This window comes from Platichthys flesus, chromosome 12 (assembly GCF_949316205.1).
Source record: "Platichthys flesus chromosome 12, fPlaFle2.1, whole genome shotgun sequence".
Lineage (NCBI taxonomy): Eukaryota > Metazoa > Chordata > Actinopteri > Pleuronectiformes > Pleuronectidae > Platichthys > Platichthys flesus.
This window is the reverse complement of record NC_084956.1, coordinates 12344019-12358154: the sequence shown is the minus strand read 5'-3', so window position 1 is coordinate 12358154 and position 14136 is coordinate 12344019. Positions and strand designations below refer to the sequence as shown.

General features: G+C 44.2%; 1 protein-coding gene across 1 annotated transcript in view; it reads left to right on the top strand.

Moving 5' to 3' along the window:
- Positions 1 to 14136, top strand: part of dst (dystonin) — a 96258-nt gene that overhangs the window by 55531 nt on the left and 26591 nt on the right. Inside the window, exons 41-52 of the mRNA XM_062400469.1 lie at positions 789 to 912; positions 1894 to 2102; positions 2219 to 2536; positions 2625 to 2791; positions 2868 to 3024; positions 3482 to 3608; positions 3809 to 3859; positions 4484 to 4719; positions 4846 to 4975; positions 5309 to 5508; positions 5621 to 6119; positions 6456 to 7924. Of these exons, the coding sequence (XP_062256453.1) occupies positions 789 to 912; positions 1894 to 2102; positions 2219 to 2536; positions 2625 to 2791; positions 2868 to 3024; positions 3482 to 3608; positions 3809 to 3859; positions 4484 to 4719; positions 4846 to 4975; positions 5309 to 5508; positions 5621 to 6119; positions 6456 to 7924 (3687 nt within the window). The remainder of the gene's footprint in view (positions 1 to 788; positions 913 to 1893; positions 2103 to 2218; positions 2537 to 2624; positions 2792 to 2867; positions 3025 to 3481; positions 3609 to 3808; positions 3860 to 4483; positions 4720 to 4845; positions 4976 to 5308; positions 5509 to 5620; positions 6120 to 6455; positions 7925 to 14136) is intronic.

Below are 14136 nucleotides of genomic sequence, written 5' to 3'. Positions count from 1 at the left end.
GAGCATCTCTTCTCCCATGTGATGCATTAGGTGCTGGGGGGAAAGGATTTTTCATGGTTAAAATTCCAAAAACCCTCAGAGTTATTTTTATTAACCTTCACCAACATTGTGTGATCTATCATTGTTGTTAGATTTGTAATAATCATAGAAGGAATTAAAGCATATCTTTATTTAGAAGTATCACATGCACAACTTGGAGCACTGACTTTTTTTCTCGGCACAATAGACCTGTGTTACCATATACAGTGTTTCCACTGACTTAAGTACAACCAATGCTATTTTTAGCAGCGTGTTCACATTTCAAACCCACATGCGAGTAGTTTTTTGATTCTGATTATTTGTAGCTTACATTCTCCTAGAGCACGATAAGAGCCGAGGCCGACAGAGACGTCTCTGTAAGCGCTCCTGGCAGCAGTTAGCTTTAACATTTCTCTGTAGGGAGGTAGTGACTTACAGCACAGATATGCCAAGATAACAGGCGCCTGTGAGCCGACCAGCGAGCAATAATGTGCTTTTGGCTCCGGTTACAAATCACTGCAGAACTCCAGAGCACTTTGTGTGAGTGTAGCAGTTGAGGCAGACAGGTACATCTAACTATGTTTGTTTGAAATGACGCAATAATACACAGATACAGTCCAGACTCTCTTGCATGTCGTTGCTCTGTTGTCTCTATGTTCAATCCTTCACTCTGGTGAAATCCATAACCTGCACAGTTTAGTATTAGTGCGGACAGAGGATGTGTATTTCAGTGGATGCAGTTTTTAACTCCTCTTATTCAACTTCAACAGGCTCTACAAGGCCAGATGACAGGACATCAGACTGCTGTCGACACACTGCGCAAAACCGCAGAGACTCTGATAACGTGTGAAGGAGACCTGCTGAGCAACCCAGATGAGATCCAGGAGACAGTAGGTGAGGGACAAGAGTCAAAGAAGGGAGTATTTCCTCCCTCTACATTGTTTAAGCAAACTAAATGATTTTATATTTGTTTAGCTGTCTTTAAAACTCATAGGTCCATATCAGTATGATACAAATAAAATAACAAATGAAGTGCAACAAGCATCACATTTTACAAAATCTAACAAAACACATACAGACATTTGTTCCAGTGATTCCATAAACAAGATGAGTAAGTGTTCAGCCCATTATGATTACATCTTTTTGAGTCAGTTATACACACATACATTTATACATATAATTCCTCGACACAGTATTTATGGTGGACACATTGCCACCTTCAAACCTTGTCTCTGAAACATATTTATCATGTCCTGATAACCATCAACAAATAAAGTTGTCTGGAAATAAAGTTGTCTGCGGCCCTCTCAGGCCTGGTACAAACATGAACGATTGCGTGTTTGTACGATTGGTTGTCGTACCTGTCTGTCACTAACCGACTACTTCCTGCCTGTACACATCCTGTCCAAGCACATTCTGCTCGTGCCCCCGCTGCACGTGACTGTGGACTGTACATCGGAGAGACTTACATTCCTGAAGCAGAGATGTTAGTCAGAAGATAGCGAGCGAGTCTCGGAGAAGTCTGCTCCTAGCAGTTGTCCATCAGTACATGTTAATTTGTTTTTGGGGCGATTGCTACGATGAGAGGGCCGATGGGAGGGGGTGGGATTAATCGGTTGCCCCAGCTTTAATAGGTATTACTCCTGCAAAGCTTTATTGTCCATTACAGTAAATAGGAACCTCGTTAAACCCGCTGACTGACACTTAGTGGCATCCAAAAATGTTAACATACAGTGTCAATTATTTCTTTCCTGAAATATATAATCTCTGTCTGTGAAAAATGGCTGTGGGAATCTCATTTGCGTTCATACAAAAAAAAACAAAAAAACTCATAAATGACTAATCGGTTTCTTCTCTGATTTGAAATGTTCGCAGACGACATAGTGGAGCGCTATGACAACCTGTCCAAGTCTGTGAGCGATCGAAATGAGAAGCTTCAGATCACTCTGACTCGCTCCATGAGTGTGCAGGATGGTCTGGATGAAATGATGGGATGGATGGAGGGAGTGGAGGCCAGCGTGAAGGAGAAGGGACAAATACCCCTGGACTCTGCTTCGATAGGAGATATCCTCAGCAAGGAAGCAGTGTGTACTCCTGACATAATTTGAGCACCACAATAACTACACACTGTAATTCATATATGCTGCAAATATTTGAGTTTCTGTATTCATATAATTTATGTCCATCCTGTGTTACTAAGGCCTTAGAGCAGGACATAGCAAGTCGCCAGAGCAGCATCTCAGCCATGAAGGCCAAGGTGAAGAGGTTTGTGGAGACGGCGGATCCGTCGGCCGCTGCGCTCCTGCAGACAACGATGGATGGACTCTCTCAGCGCTTCACTGACGCTTGTGACAAACACAAGCAAAAAGTTTCCCAACTGGAGAAGCTGAGAGAGAAAGTGGAAGAGTTTGAGACGGTCGCAGATAAAGTTCAACAGTTTGTTGTGAAGCGTTCGGAAGATCTAAATGAGACGGACGGTCCTGGGAAAACCTTCAATGAAGTGTCCCAGCTAATGCAGGTAAAGTCTACGGATTTCTTTTTCATCTCAATTATATATATATATTTTCCTTTACAAAGACTGACTGAGTATTATAATTTCTTGGTAGAGTACCAAAGCCGAGATGGCTGAACATGCCGCTGATTTGGAGAAGCTGCAGACCCTTTCCAAAGAGCTGTCGGAAATGAGCCCTGATGGAAACAAAGCCCAGCTCCAGAGCAAGATGGACAACCTCTCCAATATTTTCACCACCTTTAAAGACACCGTCAAAGAGAAGTAAGTTGGTAACATGGGAAGGGCAATAAAGAGGGGGCCTTGGATGGATGGGGTGACTGGATCTTGTCTCTTACAGGGAAGAAGAGGTATCGTCCTGTCAGGACCAGCTGGGGGAGTTCAGATCCGCAGCCAGCTCCCTCACCAAGTGGCTGGAGGAGTCCAACGAGAAAGTACCTGCAGTTCAGCCAAGCAGCAGTGAGAGAAGTCTGGAAAAGGACCTGCAGATAGTCACTGTGAGTCATGACATGTTTAGAAAGTCTGCTGTACAGAGAGTTTTATCTAACTGCACTTAAAATGCTGCAACAGAAGCCCATTGATGTAATACTCTATAGTTGATGTGTATTGCAGTAGATAGATGTGTGTTTCAATATCGTCCGTTCCTCCCTAAACACCCATAACTATCGCAGCCTGCCTTCTCTACTAGCTGAAGACAGATAAATGATGGGTTTTCACACAGGACATACCTGGGAGTGAAACACTGTGCCCTACAGCATTATTTTCTTCCCATGATGTCACAGCTAAAATAAATTACATAAGTATCTCATATGTCTAGTGTAAAAAAGTAATTTTCAGTATTTTTTTGTTTCTGCTCCTCATATTTACTGCAAATTATCAGCTTTTGTGATATCAATGTCATCTGTCATTTAGAAATGTATTCACAATTGACCCGTGTTATCATTCTCTCACCAGGGTTTACTAGATGAATGGACATCTAAAGGCCCGGCTGTCCAGGACCTGAATACCAAAGGATCAGCACTGTGCAGCCTCATCAATTTCCTCACATCTCCTGCCAAGACGAAGACTCCCAACAAGTCAGGTAGACAGCAGCTCGCTCTTGAGACACCTCGTATGTTTAAGGCTCCTCCAGTGGAATGGGAAGCATGTTGTTTGGGTGCACTTCTGAGAACTTGTGTAATCACTAACCATTAGCGGTCATGGAATGATCTTTTATTTCCAACATTCCTTGTTGCTCGGCCTGTCTTTCACACAAAGCTTTGTCTTATGTCTTTGCATCAGCTCTTACTAATGGTGGTGGTCCAGCGAGCCATTCCTACCTAACTAATAAAGGTAATGAAGTGTGTTTGTCAATGCTGCTGTGAAAGCAATGTTTCTGTGGTCTGCTGTGTTGTTATTCTAGTTATGTCTGGTCTGTGCTAAACAGAACGCAACTTTTGAAGACCACAGTATGTTGTGATTATGAGTTTAGAGTTAGTGAAGCATAAACTGTTGAAGGAGGCATATTAAGATTTTTAAGTTTGTGTATATCCTCTAAAGTCTGCAATTAAAGGTTCGGCCGATACTTCTGGGGAACCGTGCGGTCATGTGACATCAAAGTGCCACAACATTCTCATATTGCACGCCTAGTTGCTAGTCCTCCTAATAAAGCCAAGTCACACAAGAGTGAAGGCTGACATTTCCCGCAGGCATAAACCAAGTGTTCTCAAACAGATGCTGAAAATAGGAACTGCAGCAATTCTGAGCATTGGAGCATGAAAACCTTTTCAAGTAATAACCCAAATTCCAATGAGGAATCTATAAATAAACATAATATGTATCCTTTAACTGTTGAACTGTTGGGTGCAGCAGAGTGTGTTTACCTGGACAGGGACTTAGATAAGGACTCAGCTGTTGAAGTGTGAGAAGTTCCTGTGACAAAATATTGTGACAAGAATTATTTCTGATGTCCCTCAGAGCTGATGGTAATTCAGCAGAACATGTCGTTCGTCAACGAGGGATACGCAAACCTTGGAGAAACGCTAAAGAGTCGTGCCACAGAGCTGAGTAGCTCAGTACAGAAGGTGACAGAGGCCCAAAAGGAGACGGAGGACATGATGACGTGGCTGAAGGACATGAAGAAGACCGCAGCGTCGTGGAACAATGCAGCCACAGAAAAGGAGTCAGTGAAAACACAGCTTGAACAGCAGAAGGTACAGTAACACATCATTTAAGCAACAGAATTTTCCTCACTGACTTTATTCTGTTGTGGATTATCATGTGAGACTCTTCTTAGAAATCATAGGATTCCTCAGTCGTTATTGGTTTTATTTTCACAGGCGTTTGAAGACGACATGAAGCAGAAGCAGGAGCAGCTCCAGAAAGTCAGAGAGAAACTACTCAACTTGATTAAGACTCATCCAAATTCCCCAGAGGCAGCACAATGGAAGCAGATGCTGGCAGAAATAGGTATGCACCAAGGTGTTGTGTCCAGATGGCCCTCTGTAATTATGTCACTGAGTTGCTTGGTTGATGTGTTGACTCCCCCTGATGAAATGTATCTCATCACAGCACTGCCGCTTTACAAAATGGCACATACTGTAAAAGAAATTAGACCAGAGATGACCTCCATCTTTTCCGCCTCAGTAGCTGCTCTCTGCGACACCAGTTAAATTAACACATTCTCAGTGCCAAGTCCAGCACAGTGAGAGGTTTGCTTAGTGAACAGTAGGACAGTGGATGAGAAGGTGCTGTTGTGCTGACTAATGACTATTTGTGTGATCGTTCTGCCCTCCTGCTCAGACGCTGCCTGGGCAGATATCAGTGGCTCCATAGAGCAGAGGAAGCAGAACCTTGAGCAATCCAACAAGAACCTGGACACCTTCCAAACGACCGAGCAGCAGCTTGGTCAGTGGCTTTCAGAGAAGGAGCTGATGATGACCGTCCTTGGACCCCTTTCAATAGACCAGAACATGCTCAAAATGCAGAAACAGCAGGTTCAGGTAAGCATTGCACCAGTAGTTTGTACTGATCTGACGGTTTCACACACTTTTTGAATAAGAATATCGTCTATTTTTCTTATATTGCTCATTTCGATCAATGTTTTCCCTTCAGATCCTCCAGAATGAATTTAAGAGCCGCAAACCTCAATATGAGCAGCTTGAAGAGGCTGCCTCAGCCATCTTGAGCTCCTCAGGCAACCAGGACCCCTCAAATGGAAAACTGGTGAGGGAGCAGCTAGCTGCCGTCACCCAAAAGTGGCAAGGCATCACAGGGCAGCTGGACCAGAGAGACAAACTCATCGACCAGGCCGCGGTAAAGACGGGGGAGTTTCAGGAGTTGCTGAGGAGTGTCGGTCAGACCGCCTCTCAGCTGGAGAATCAGCTCACCAGCCATCAGGGCCACAGCACCCAGCCCGATGCTGTGAAGAAGCAGCTGGAGGACGTCCACAACCTCTCCGCTCAGCTGAGGGAAGAGAGGAAGAAGCTGAAGGAAGCCGAGGCCATCAACGCAGAGCTCACAGCGATGGTGACCGAGGACTATCTGAAAGCAGACTTAGTCAGGCAGCTGGAGAGTGTCAGCAAGCCCTTCAAACAGCTGGAAGAGAAAGCAGGTTGGTCTTGTAACTTAATCTATTAATGTTGTAATGTTTGGAAAGAAGAAATGATTCTATTTGTGTTGAGTCACTGTGGAGTATATTTATACAATGACAACAACTTCTTAAATTACTAAACTGCTTTCATCAAAATTGTTCTTTTGGACTATTCGAACTCTGGCCAAGTCACTACTTTTAGAATTCAGCATAGTTGGTTCACGATGAGATTGATTTCTGAGCTATGTCAGAGATGTGGAATGAAAAGCGACACGCCTATCCTCCTTTAGATTCTGTTTTTTGTTTTAAATGTGTAATGACATTTAACACACTAATTACCAAATTTCTCTGTTTTAGAAAAACGAATCCAGCAACTGAACTCGACCTTTGCCAGCTCCCAGCAGTTCCATCAGACCTCCAAAGACTTCCAGTCATGGCTGGGCGAGAAAATTCAAGACCAATCTAAGCCCCATCCCATCTCTGCCAAAGCAGATATCCTGCAACAAACTTTGGAGGAGCACAGCAATCTGCAGAAGGCTCTCAGAGAACATGAAGATGTTTATAACACAATTGTCGGGGAAGGGGAGATGCTCATGCAGAACACTGATGGGGCAGAAAAGATGGCTCTGCAAGGGCAGCTCTCCACCCTCTCTTCCAACTGGGAGGAGGTGAAGAGGAGTTCTGCAGAGCAGGCTGATAAACTCCAGACTGCTCTGCAGAGATCTCTGAAGTATCAGGAGCATGCAGAGAAGCTCAGCTTATGGATTCAGGAGTGTGAAGCTAGCGAGGGCCGAGTCAAACTCGCCATTGACCCTGTTGCTGTTGAGGGCTCCATTTCTCAGGTCAAAGCTCTCCAGAAGGATGTTGACAAGCACAGGCGTATAGTGGATCAGCACAACACAGCCGCAGATAGTCTTCTTGAGGTGGCCAACAGAGACACTCAAGTTGTAAAAGAGGAGAAAGCTAGCATTTGCAAAAGGGTGGACAATTTAGTGGAGGGTCTACAGGGGAAGAGAGAGTCCCTGGAGAAGATCTCCCACACAGTTAAAGAATTTAACGATACCTATAAGGAGGCAAAGGTTCAACTTGAGGGAGCTAAGAAGCAGGTGGAGGCCTATGAATCACAGGGAGTGCAGGGTCACAGCAACAAGAACCTGACCAACATGAAAGCCCAACAAAAGAGCTTAGAGGGATTGCAGAACCAAGTTGAGCACCTGAAGAGCTTGTCCAAGGACCTTGTAGTAAATGTCCCAGATGCTGATGGAGTGACAGACCTGTTACTCCAGGCTGACAGTATAGAAAAAGACTACAGCATCCTGAACACGAAGCTAGAGGAGACGTGCCAAGTGTTGGAGGGTAAACTGCAGGGTATCGGGCAGTTCCAAATCAGCATTCGTGAGATGTACACCAGTTTCACAGACCTGGATGATGAGCTGGACGGCATGGCTCCTGTGGATCTCGACCTGGCCACCCTCAAAGAACAGCAGGACAACATCGAAGGCTTCGTGGCTAAGCTGCAGGAGCTGATGGCCAACACGGCCAATGCTGGAGACAGCTGCAAGAAGATGCTCGAGACGGAAACGTCCCCTGACCTGTTGGGCCTGAAGAGAGACCTGGATGCTCTGAGTAAGCAGTGCGGTAAACTGTTGGACAGAGCCAAAGGCAGAGAGGTGCAGGTGCAGAGCTCGCTGACCAAGCTCGAGGAGCTTTACGGCAAACTCCACCACACGGAAGATCAACTCTGCAGAGCTGTGGACAAGGAGGCGACCCAGGAGGCGGTCGCCATGGAGACAGACGTCATCAACAAACAGCTGGAGGCCTTTAAGGTACAGTGTCCCTATGTTTGACATTTGTCTTGTTGCATCGGCCTAAATAAAGGATTTCAGTTGGTTTTATTTCCAGTACTCTGGTTACAAGGAGTGAGTTGTATGATTAAATATGTGTGAAACAGCAGCATAAAGGTCAATGTTGACATTACATTTGCACCTGTTCATCTTGTGCTCTCAGGGGATCAGTGCAATATGTTACAGTCGTGAACATGAAGACATAATTATTCTTGTGGGACTTTGCAACTTTTCACACACCAAGCTCGTCTGCGTATGTATGTGTGTGTGTGCTCCTTTTTGTCACCTCTTAAGGACCTTTCCCAGCTAAAACATTGAACTTGTCAGGACCAGTAGACACCATGGGGGCTAAAGGCCCAGTTTTAAACTTGATGATCCAAACAAAACATCATATGCTGAGAGATTTTGGTTAGGGTTAGGCTTAAGTCAAGTCAAGCTGTGCAAACCTGTGTTTCTTTTTGTGTGCATGTGTTGGTTGCTAGTGCTGTCCCTATATCTAATTTACATTTCATTTTTTTTTACGAACAAATCGATTAGTGTCAGGCTTACCCTTGATTTTGTAGAGGAAATCAGCTTTAAAAGAAACAACTTCCATCTTCTTTTCATCGTTAACTGCCTCCTTGGCTTTTCAGATTAGCAATTATTGATAAATGCTACTTGAATTATCCAAGCTAAAGGCTGTAATCTGTCCTATTATTTAACTCCTTTTAATATATTTATCCTAATATATATACAAACAATATATTAGCAGTTGTCATTCCACAAAAACCTTGCATTGTGGCAGATGCCCACAGGCTCTATAGTGAAGACACTTGCTATGTATGTGGCTATCCCCAGGGGACTACTGCCTCTTTCAGGGCATCTGTTGGTAACAAAAGAGCTGCGGCCCAAATGCAATGATGGTGCAGGAGGGACGGACCCTCACAGCCAGGTGGCGGCCAGCAGGGCGTCTCTTGACTCATTAGTTAATCTGGGCCTGGATCCTGATCTCTTAACATTGATATTGTTGTTCTTTGACTTGTGAACCTTCGCAGGCCGACATTATCCTGGACTCTCGGCTCAGAGTAGCCTGGTGTTAACGTGACTATTTTGACATAGATGCCTCTAAGTGAATTGATGGATTGTTAAATAGAATTCTGCAGCATTAAGTGCAGCCTAAGTGTCCCTTTAAGCTTATGCTCAAGGTTCAGTAATTTAGTTAAATGAACTACTATGTAATTCTGCCTGCATAGTTAATGATGCTTCTATCTGCATTTTTTAAATGAAGGATGTTAATTATTAAAATGTATCATTATGCACCAGTAGTAGATGATTTAATTTGTTATATAATCCCAAAAGGCTGTGTAATATTCCCTTTATGTCTTTGTTTATTTTGTTAAGAATGACAGTGAAGGACAGATATGTTTTCTGTTCCTCTGTCTCTTATTGTTTCTAAAATATCAGAGGTCTCTGTTGGTATCAGTGAAATTTAAACAATGGGGGCAGCCATTAGAAAGATTTACAGGCAGATGTAAAATATGTTAAAAGCCTGTAAATTCCTGTGGACTTTCTCGAAAGAGGATTAACCTATATTTAGATTAAATTACGAAACACTTCTCTTTTTTTTGTCAGTATTAGATCGCGTTGTAATAAAACAATGTAAACAGCCGTGTATAAGCAAATGACACAGATCTTTCCTAAGATGTAGGTCAAGGGATTTTTGTTTTCATTAAAACCTTTGTTGAGTTACGTGGATTAAAACATTGTTGGGGTATGTGGGGGTGTAATGGAATTTGCTGTGAGGAGTTTAGTATCGGGGCCTTGCAGGGTTACTATTAAAGAAGTGATTGATTCAAATTTTCGCGGAGCAGTGTTGTCATGGTGCGTGTTTCACCCCCGCTCTTTGTCCTGTCACTGGTTTGGGTTGAGAGGGCACATACGAGCTCAGCTGCCGGTGGAAAATCCCCTTTGTGCTCGGTACTCGGCATCACGAGAGAGAGAGAGCTGTCAGCAGCAGCAAAAATCAAACTCTTTATTTATCTATGGCATGAAACAATATATGATTTTGTCATATTCCGACTAAGTGGGCTTCATTGGCGGCTGGTGGGAAAGAAATAAACTCACGCTCGGATTCCCCCCTTTCATGTGCTTTTACCATTTTAGGTGAAGTTTAAATTTAGAGACACGCCTGACTTCACATGTTTACTCTCGTTTTCCATCATGAGATTTGTTGAGGCTTTGCTGAGGAGGTCCTGGTGTAAGTATAAGTTTACGTGGACGTTTAAGAGCAGCTCCAGTGACTCAACACTGCTGGGGGGTTAACGTGGGTGTCTGTTCTCACTGTTCAGACATTACATCAGCGTGTCTTTCACTGCAAAAAGGAAGTTCCACCTTCTGAATCATACCGTAGCTAACCACTGGGATTGAAGTTGATGGTTAAGAGGTGTCATTAGGCCCTTGTATTGTTGCTGAGTCACTGCAACAGAAATGACAAGTGAAACATGAAACCTCTCTGGGTCAGTGTGAGTACATGTAGAGTGCACATTGTTTGCTGTGAGACAGTTTTTTATCCATCAAACATTTTTTCTTTCCTTTGTTTCTGATGGAACCCTTAAAAGTATTAAAGCAGTTCTCAAGCTTTATGCCAGAATACCATTTTGAAAACAATCCCCTGTTCACTCCCACAATACATCTGTGAAGTTGAAATGAAAGGGAATGTTGTCTCGGCTTTCTTTGTTTGCAAGATCATAACTGAGGCAATAATTACAAAGGCTGATATCTTGTCTACTGGCAAAGAAAGTAATCTGCAGCAAATGCTATTGATTTGTGTACACTTAGTTGAATGTGGTTTTACTGGTCACTAATGATGGTGAACTATTGTGGTCCTAGATTGCAAAACCCGATAACAAATCAGTAAACACAATGACAAGTCAAGAAACAGGATTTGTTAGCATTTCCTTCCTTTTAGAGAAGTGGAGATGTATGTATCCAATCAGCAAAGAGCCTTTTTAATAGAAGATACCAACCTGTACCATGAGAAGTCAATTCCGTTATATGTATATATGTCTTTATGTAACCATGAAACAAGTCAGTAAATAATCAAGAAAACTTGATTTTCCTTTTATTAAAAGTTCATTGTTCAAAACAATAGACAAAAGAAGACAAATAAGACTGATTTAAAGTTATTTTCTTTTATCACTGGTGAGAACTGATAATCCACTTTACAAGCACATGTTCCTCTTTGTGTGACTCAGAGATTTGGCTTTTAGTTGCCTCTGTGCTTTTGTAGAAATTTCTGTGCGTGATTATTTGGAGAGGCTGATGAGTGATGCCGTTGAAAGAGCTTTATTCAGCTTCGACCTTTGGTCTCTGCAACTTTTGTTCTGAAATTGCTCAAAAAGCAGTGATGCGAGGGTCGAAGAGGACCACACGTTAGGACAAAGCTGGGACCTGAAACAACCAGGGAAATCACCAGAAGAATTATTACATTTCAATTGAAAATGGCTGAACATCCTTTTTAAAAAAATCCTACACGATCTTTAACTGATTATTTATCTATGCCAGTGTCCTCTTTCTGTCTCTTCTCATGTGTGCAGAACTGCACACAATTTTGGGATCAGTATTCACCGAACTACTGTGGTACAGATGATTCAGGAAACTAAATACATTCTGTTTATTATCTCCTCCATCCTCCTTTCTTCTCCTAACCCGGTCACTGGAAATAAAAAGCCCCTTCATGCACTTGGCAGAGCCGTCGGTGTTAAATTACCTGGGACCTGTTGCCCCCCCCCCCCAGCATTCCACAGTAATTAAGAATTATCTGCAGGGTCCACAGAAAATTGTCCACAGGAAGAAAACAGAGGGCAATGGGAGAGAAAAGGGAAAATGTGTATCTATTTCAATAGTGTGATGTCATCACAGTGGGAACGCTGCTGCCTGCTCGTCTAGGTTTTCTTCTCTCTTTTCTTTTTTCTTGAGATGTAGAAAAGCCGGGGCGTAATGTTTCCCCTCCCCATTCCCTCAGTCACTGAAGAAGGAGAAAAAGTCAGTGATTGTGTCAGGGTGAAGAAGATGGCTTAGATATGAAGTGATATGGGCCATGCAGATACAAGGGGGAATTAGAAAGGGAGGAGAGGGAGGGAGGGATGAAGGGGGGTTGGAGGGTTATGCGTCCACCAATCATCATGTGCCGGAGCGGCTCTGAGCACAAATGGAGTTGTGGCAGATGTTGTCTGAATAATGAGCGGGGGGCGGGGCATGCAACCCTCTGCCAGGGAGGGTGTGTGTCATTGCGAGCGGAGCGATGAGCGAGCGAGGCCAGGCTTTTTTGTTTATCCAGGAGTACCAGCTCCCCTCAGGACTGCCACACTGGTTTTCAGTTGGAGCCGGCCGCCGGATTTGTCTGTGGATGTTTTCACTTTGCACTGAACATTTTCTTCTAACTCCTGTGGATGCTGCAGGGAAAAAGAAACACTCCGGACCAGAGGACTATCCTGATTAAGTTCTGGCAATGTACAGGGAAGAGTCTAGAGGAATATATCTGGGATGAGTGACAATTGAAAGACTGGATTTCCATTCCTAATATGGAATATGAAGCTGCTGTAGAGTCCTAGCATTTGTTTTGGATTTATTTTCTATTGGTTGCTATGATTGCGTTGCTACGGTCATTTTTGTTTTAGAATTAAGATATTCTATTTTAAGTGTCTGTAGATTTTATTTTGAAAAAGAAGTGGAAACTTAAAAATGTATTTGTGACCTTATCATTTAAAAGAAGATAATATTTTTTAATTTGCACAGTACATTTTTTTATTAACTTCATTTGCACTAAAGCAACATTTACCTCAAAGGATTTTCCTATATCCTTGGTCTTTTTTTATACTGAGTGATTGGTGACAATTGTGTTAGCATGGGCAAACCGCTGAGCAGACCAGATTGCCTCAGACAAAACCCTTCCTGTGTGGGGAAGGGGGAGGAGGAGGACCTGAACATTGACGACTGCTATGTGCCCCAGAGATCCATTTATGACACCGTCCGGCTCAATGAGCAGATCGACTCGGGCTCTAAAGGCAGCCTCTCTTCCCGGCACTTCACTGGCACCTTACCTTACACGCACCGCACGTTAGACTTCAGGAGCCTGTGCGGAAATGGGGTTCTCTCTGCCTCAAGTTCATTTGAGCTCCGGGGCCGAAAGCCGGCCCTGGGGCAAGAGCGTGCTGTCTTTGACGGACTTAAACTCAATGGGAACATTATCAGGGCAACAGATGTAGTGCCGTCCAGGTCACGACTCCAGGGAGGAGAGAAGAAGGACCATCCTCATCACCGGAAGTCATGGAGGACCTTTGCCCCCACTAATCTGGGAGAGTATGCCAATCGCAGTGGAACCTTGGGCTCTGGGAGCGTGGAGCGACCCGGGCTGATCAACGGCAGGAGAGGGCAGAGTATGACCAGCTCACTGACGTCTGAGGAGGACTCAGGTCTGTACAGTCCCACTGTGGAGAGGGAGCGACACGGTCAACGATCCCATAAAAGATCCGGCCCCGGGACCAGGAGCCTGTCGTCCTCTGAGGCGATGCACATGTCTGGCGATCTGAAAACCCTGCGGTCGCTCAGCTCGGGGCAGGAGGAGTTTCCTTTCTCCCCTGTCAGACACAACAGGTCTCTCTATCATAGCAGCAGCCTAATCAAAGAGTCGCAAAAGCCAGAATCTGGTGTGGCTGCGCTCAATGGAAAAGATGCAGTGAGCAATGGAGAACACAAATACCTCACAGAGAGGTCATCCTCAGGGTCCGCCTACAGGACCCAGAGGGACAGCTGTGGATGGCGTTCCAGGACTTTAACAGACTACGATGAGCTCTCCACTGCCGAGCTGTTGGAGGATGTTTCCTGTCAGGATGACTGTGAGCTGGTCAGTGTGGTGGTGACAGAGCCTGAGACTTACGGAAACTCTGTAACTCTACCCATAGAACGCAGCCGGCTGACAAAACCATGCACTGTTCATCACGGAGAGTCAGAGTACAACATGGAGGAGCTGGAGGAGTTCCTGCAGTCGGTGGAGGCCTGTCTGCCCAAAAGTTTACAGGCACTCGGTCTGAAAGGACAGCATGAGATAGAGGCCATACTGAATGCCATCACTACCTGTCCTGAGATCGACCCCATTGGTTATTTCTCCCCACAGGTGCCCAAAAAAACTGCTTTTTATCTTGTCATGCAGGTTT